The sequence below is a fragment of the Tuber melanosporum genome (assembly GCF_000151645.1).
Source record: "Tuber melanosporum whole genome shotgun sequence assembly, scaffold_301, strain Mel28".
Lineage (NCBI taxonomy): Eukaryota > Fungi > Ascomycota > Pezizomycetes > Pezizales > Tuberaceae > Tuber > Tuber melanosporum.
Window position 1 is genome coordinate 38,417 of NW_003298977.1, and position 6,502 is coordinate 44,918.

At 42.7% G+C, this 6,502-nt stretch overlaps 1 protein-coding gene across 1 annotated transcript in view; it reads right to left on the minus strand.

The window, feature by feature from the left end:
• GSTUM_00001846001 (uncharacterized protein) overlaps positions 1-6,291 on the minus strand; it is a gene marked incomplete at both ends in the record, with an annotated part of 17,909 nt that extends 11,618 nt beyond the window's left edge. The window contains one exon of the mRNA XM_002839097.1: positions 6,258-6,291. Coding sequence (XP_002839143.1) covers positions 6,258-6,291 — 34 coding nt within the window. The remainder of the gene's footprint in view (positions 1-6,257) is intronic.
• Positions 6,292-6,502: the final 211 nt, after the last annotated feature.

Consider the following 6,502-nt stretch of genomic DNA (forward strand, 5'->3'; position numbering starts at 1 on the left):
TCCTTTTAGATATTATAAACTCCAAGAAAATATCCTTCATCAAGGTGAAACAGATTAAGATATTGATCCATATACTCAACTGTCTCATGCGTATGGCTCCAGTATTATGACATCAGAGTGAAATTGAGTAATGAACGGACACAGGCAATTGCTTGTTTGAAGGATAGGTGTTGCGTACTATTAGGCTGTCTCAAGGCCACAATCAGAAGTCCCAAAAGACAATATCCCAAGTTCCTCATCTCTTTTCCTTGCCCCTAGATAACTTTGTAGTACGCTTTGCGAGGTACAAAGAATCCTGAGCATGGAGGCAAAGTTTTCCAGGCATCATCAAACACCTCTAGCCTTATGTGTTTCTTAAGAAATCCCTGAATCCAATCTATCATGTGGTTGAATAGTCTAAGATAAACAGTGTGGAGCAGATCTAGCTGGTGCAGGCCAGTGGGTAAAATGTGCGGTAGTCTATCAAAAACATTTTGCCTCATCTTGATACCGAGACCATCAAATGTGGTGTGGACATCACCTGTTATGGACTTCCCCAAGCCTTCTTGAACCTCTTGTTCCTGGCGCTTATATCTCGCATAATATCTCGCTGAGTACCTCACCCGAGTCTTGGATCCTAAAATATCTGCAGGTATCTCACATTTGCGACAGGTATTGGATTTTATCCCATGTAGTACAACCTTTTCTATATGGTCCGCAATCCATGCCATGCGGATAGTGAACCATGTCCCTAGTTTCCCATCTGCATAGTCAATTGTCGTACTATTGAGCATGGCCTCTTGTAAGTGCTTGAATAGGAGCTCAAATACAGCTTGTATTTTGTCAGCATTGATTTGTCTCTATTATTCGTTTGCGGAAGAACACTTTTGGAGTCTGGACGGGATGGGCAATAGTATCAAAAGCAGAACTGCCATTGATCCAGGTTGGTTATGAGTAGTTGATGGAAGATTTCCAACTGTAATGTATACTGGCCAGGCCTTCTTGTCACTGGAGATGTTAATGAGATGCGTTTGATCCGACATCCTAATAATCGGAACCCCAGTCGTGCCAGGTAGAAGTGTTTCCTATCATGTGTTAACCTCCATTTTTGTCAAAAAGGGTGCAATTGCTGTTGGTTGGGTACTTGGATGTCCCACCACCAGTCCGCTGTATGCATTTCCGCATATACTCTGTGTTTATTAGGATTGCATTCATATCGCGGCATATCAACAAAATCATCTCGGTAAGCTCTTTGATGAAGAGGATATCAGACACAGTTTAGAATATTACAGTAAAATAATGGCAATGTTCTCCCACAATCCTCGACCTGGGCCTCGACCTATTGTAGATATGAGCTATACGGATCTATTAAGCGGAGGTGCCTCCTGAGTGTATGTATCGAACTTTAGCCAACATCTGCCGCATTACCCAGGCCTCTTGAAAAGTATTCATTAATCCATGCCTTGGATACCTCGCTTTGTATGAACCTAGATGCAAGTTTGAAATCATATACACGATCAAATGGCATCTACGAGTCCTCATGCAGATCTTTGTATTTTTCGACAAATCTCCTCACATCTCCACTAGTTTCCCCCATGCGGGGATAATACTCAGGTTCACATGGCGCTGAGGAAGCATCAACTAAACTTTGTGATTTTGTGTCAGACTCATGCACGACCTCATCATTAATGGTGTCTAGATGGCAGGTGACAATGTCGGGGTTGGATTCATAGTCAGAATCAGACTGATTATTCTCGTAGTCCCTGGCATAATAACGCAATTGGTAGGATTCCATGTCCTAGGTACTATTTGACGAAGGAGTACTCTGTATGTGTGATGTGAGGAGAATGCTGATATCTACATGTGCAGTTTGCAAATGTCTCTCATGTGGGCCGGGATAGGTATGCTTCTGGCAACAAAATAAACATTTGGTAGGCATTGCAGGACCCAGCTTAGTAGATTCAGACAAGCCTGTTTGTATGATAAGGTGCAAGTAGAAGGCTTACTGTTTCGTGTGTAGATTTGGATGTCAGCTAGGGCCAAATTCAGATGACCGAAGAAGTAGCTAATGGTCGATTCGGTTTCGCATATGGTTTGCCTGTATCATTTGTGTTTGACTGTTCATTTTTGTTATACAGTTTAATCAGCACTTAGACTGTCATATCCCATTTCATGAGCTCATGGACTGCAAACGTACCTCTTTTCAATCTACAGGTGTCAGATGTCCTATTTTCAAGCCAAAATACTAGCATGCCAGAGTTGTCTGGGGTGCCTGCATCGAGGATTACACAATAATGTTGAAAGTATTTCAGGGCACCTTGATTGTCGAGAACTGAGCTTGGATATTTAAACTAAATTAATCACAACCATGGGAAGGTCACATCAGTCACATCAGAAAAAATATCCACAATATTTACGATATCCACCGCACTCACAATATCAATGCTCTGAACAAACCAGAAGATATTGTGTAAAACAATAACAGCATGGAATGCATCCACTGACTAATTATTCCAAAGGGACATATGACTCTACCGGAATCCGTCTACTACCTTCCAGCCATTGCAATTGTTGGAGAGATTACGCCTGCAAGAGCCGGTAACTAAAATATCAGCACGTATAAGCCCTTGCTTAACTTTACTCTAGATGATGCTGGCAGACTGCTCTATATGGCTTGACGAAATACTATCTAAGACTAAATGTTAGCAAGGAACTTTGCCAATAGCAATATATTCCTGAGTGCTAATTTCAGTGAGATTTTTCAGGGCATGAGGGGATTACGCCCTGCCTGCAATTGACTTGTGAGGGCGGGAGCTAGTGACGTGCCTCAGACATGACAAATCGATGAAACTATCATTACGCTTATTAAGGACTGTGGTAAGAAGTTAACAGACACTCTTCTGAAAAATCCAGTGCCTCAACCCGTACCGTGAGCTCCAGCAATTGTTCTGGCACATGTCACTGTTAATCAGCTGTTGCTACTGCCTGGCCCAATGGCCCAATGGTGCCTGAATGCACAACATGTTACTGCGCCGTAACTCGAAGTAGCCCATACAATACAAGATGACCAGGTTGATGGGAATGGCGAGGATGACGAGGATGACGGCAATGATGCCTGTGACTCCGGTGACCTGATGGACGTGGATAGACGAGCTTTTGCCAGATTGGGCCAGGAGAATAATGAGGATGACTAGGACCTCTATGAACCCCCTACTACAAATACACATCATAACCATGCACTGAAAGGAGTTCCAGCTATACAAGAAGCACAGAATGCACCTGAACATCTCGCACTTGCACACCCACACCCACCACTACCTGTTAATGTTTTAACTGGTTAGTTCATTTCCACACAAGTTGTTGAAGTCAAGCCTCCACTTACTGACAAATAAAATATTGATTGGAGTGCATTACTTGCATGCCCTGGTGTGGTATATATAGTTTGGGTTGAGGCCTCATTATACGGTGCGGGATTAGGCAGCATACAAAAAAGGTTGGCTGAAGCTTCATCCAATTATCAATCTGTTTATTGGCGAGCCCTGTACATCTCCGGAATCCAATTTGGTGTGTTGGATTCCTCCAGCATCCCAGGGTTGTGCGCCATGATCTTAAGATAGATACCACCATGACAGGTTCGCTATATGCTGAGTGCTACAGGTGAAGGAAGTAGGTTACTGCGCCAGCTTCCTGCACATCCCTTGTCACAGTTCGACTGTATTTTCATTCAAAACTATTGAATTGATGCGTACCTGGCTTCTCTAAAATCCTGTACTGCAGGACCTACTGGATCTCTTAGTATATTGCTACTTTGATGAAGGTGACATGAGGCCAGTGATGCCTGCGCTATGGGGACACCCATATGCTGACAAGGATGCAATAATTGAACTTGGTACCGAACTAGATAGAACCACAGGTCAGCTGCATAGCAGAGCATCTATGCCAGACGCAGGAGCAGCTGGCAGTCAAGATAATAATCGTTAGGTAGGACAGGCTCAGGAAAAAGACATGATGCTCTTGGTACCCATGCCATGCCAGAACGTACATCACACGAGTGACAATGAGATAGAAAGAGGTCTAACAATCTCTCAACCTGTGCCAAGTGCAGATATGCATAATTATTGAGATAAGGATGAGATGCAAGTCCTGCTCTCATGTGAGGCATATCTGAAATCATCTCTTATGGAAATCAGTCTATCTCTCCCTAATCGTGTCCAATTACAAATCACAAATTGGCCTCTTCTGAATAGACAACAACTGACTGGTTTACTTGCGCCTCGTAGGACGCACAAGTACATACTGAAGGGATGTGCCTCTTTTGAACTTGTAAACATTCCCGCGATGAAGGCGAAGAGGTTGCACCTGGCTCCAATTCTGGACCATGATTTGATGGATTGGACAACGTGGATGTTCAAATGGTGGTCAGTTTGGATTGTATGTTAGCACAGTATTTTAGCAGTGGATTTGTGAGAACTATTACAAAACCTTCCTTCCTTCAGTTTGTCTCATGTATCCGTCATTCATTGTGCTTCTTATGAAGAATAGTATTGTATGCTCCATTGTGTATCCTCCATTGCCACATCTTCCTTATTTCAAGTCAGAGATGTCCTAGGGGCACATGGACCTAACACCTGTAGTAGACATCTTGGCACATAGACATCTATGTAGCTCAAAGGTTTTGACGCCAGTGGGCAGGACCAGTGTACGGCTTAAACTATTATCTTATAAACCTTAGAGTAATTACTTCTCGGATCCCATACAGATCACGATACCTTTAGAATTATATTAGTATCTACAATTACTCGGCAGAAGTATTCTTGAAAACGGTCTCAGATGACTAAGCTGCCTTGCCAAAATGCCATCTTTCAATGAAATGTAAAGTTGATCGTAATTGTTCATCTTATCGCGACCGTGACCATTCACAAATCTACTCTCACTAAAGTCTCCTTTACCTAATTAATTAATTTATTAATTTTCTCTACCTTTTTTACCAATGGTTAAGTGTTCTGGAAATATGAAGTATGCTGCAAAAAAAAAAAGACCCCCGCCTAAAACTACCCAGAGAGAAATGAACCTTGCAGAGAAGGGCATGATAATCGCCTTTTTCTACTGCCTCTAGAACATTGCCTTGGCAGGTCAAATTGTTAGACGCCCATGGACAACAGTTCAGAGCCTTCTTGTCCAGGCACGTAAACAGCATTCTCTTGAAAATCTCCCTCGCCCCGGTCACACCCCCATTTTGAGTGGTCAACAGCGTCGTACAATTATACAGACAGCCAAGTCCAACTGGAAAATGACAAGATGTGCCTTCAGGGATCGCTACGTACCTGGTGTTTCTCTTGATACTGGTAACTCTTTGTGCTACCCACAGTGACTGGATATGATTGCCTACTAAATTTGCCTGTATAGTGGACCGGGTACTCAGAGAAGCAAACCTTAAAAAATGAATAGCCAAGTCAAGACCAAGGCTAAAGCCGGATCATATGGCTAAGAGATTGCGATGGGCTACAGCTCATAGGGACTGGACAGCTGAGGATTTTGAAAGGGTGATTTGGAGTGATGAGTGCAGTGTAGAGAAATCCAAGGATTCAAAGCAACAATGGGTATTCAGAGAACCTGCAGAGAAGTAGTTGGCTGATTGTGTACACCCAAAGGAGAAGGATAAGGGCATCTCGCTTATAGTTTAGGAGTACTTTTGGGGTAAAAGAAAAGCTCCATTCGTTCCTATTACTCAAACTATCAATAAGACCAGGGATGTTAGACTTTTGAGAAAATATCTTTTTCCTGTTATTCATCAAATGATTTCCTTTGGTATACAACTTGAAGATGTTTTTTTTCAGCAAGATAATGCTCCTATTCACAAGGCATATAGTATTATGGATTGGTTGAAGAGAAACAGTATTGAGGTTGTGGACCACCCCCCTTATTTCCCTGATTTAAATCCTATTAAGCATGTATGGGTTGAGCTTAAAAAGCGATTGCACCAGCAGTATCCAAGAATTGCAGATACTCCAGGAGGAAAAGAGGCTGTTAGGAGAAGACTTGCACATGTATTACTATTGGTTTGGGAGACAATTCCTGAGGAGCTTTTTGAGAAGTTGTGGAAATCAATGCCTGATAAGGTAGCTGCAGTTTTAGAAGTAAGGGGAAGTTATACAAAATATTACCTAGTTTAATTTATGGCAGGTCAATTGACCATTAAACATTGAGAGGTACCTGTGGTTGTTGATGGTGAACTTGAACTCGCGTATGCGCATGCCCGTTGACAACCCTACTGGCACTGCCCCACCATGTGGTGCAACTGCAATTAAACATTGTCTCAGATCACGAATGCCTCTGCCGAGTGACTGTATACCTATACGCAAAAGCTTCCTGTCACTTTGACCACAAGGTCATTAGTCTGCATAGTCAGCACAATTTCAAACCATTTTGCAACGATGTGGCATGCATTGTTTGTCAGTACACCTCCACCCCCGGGCACTCAGTATTGTTTACATGCACATCCCACTAGGGTATAAGATATTGA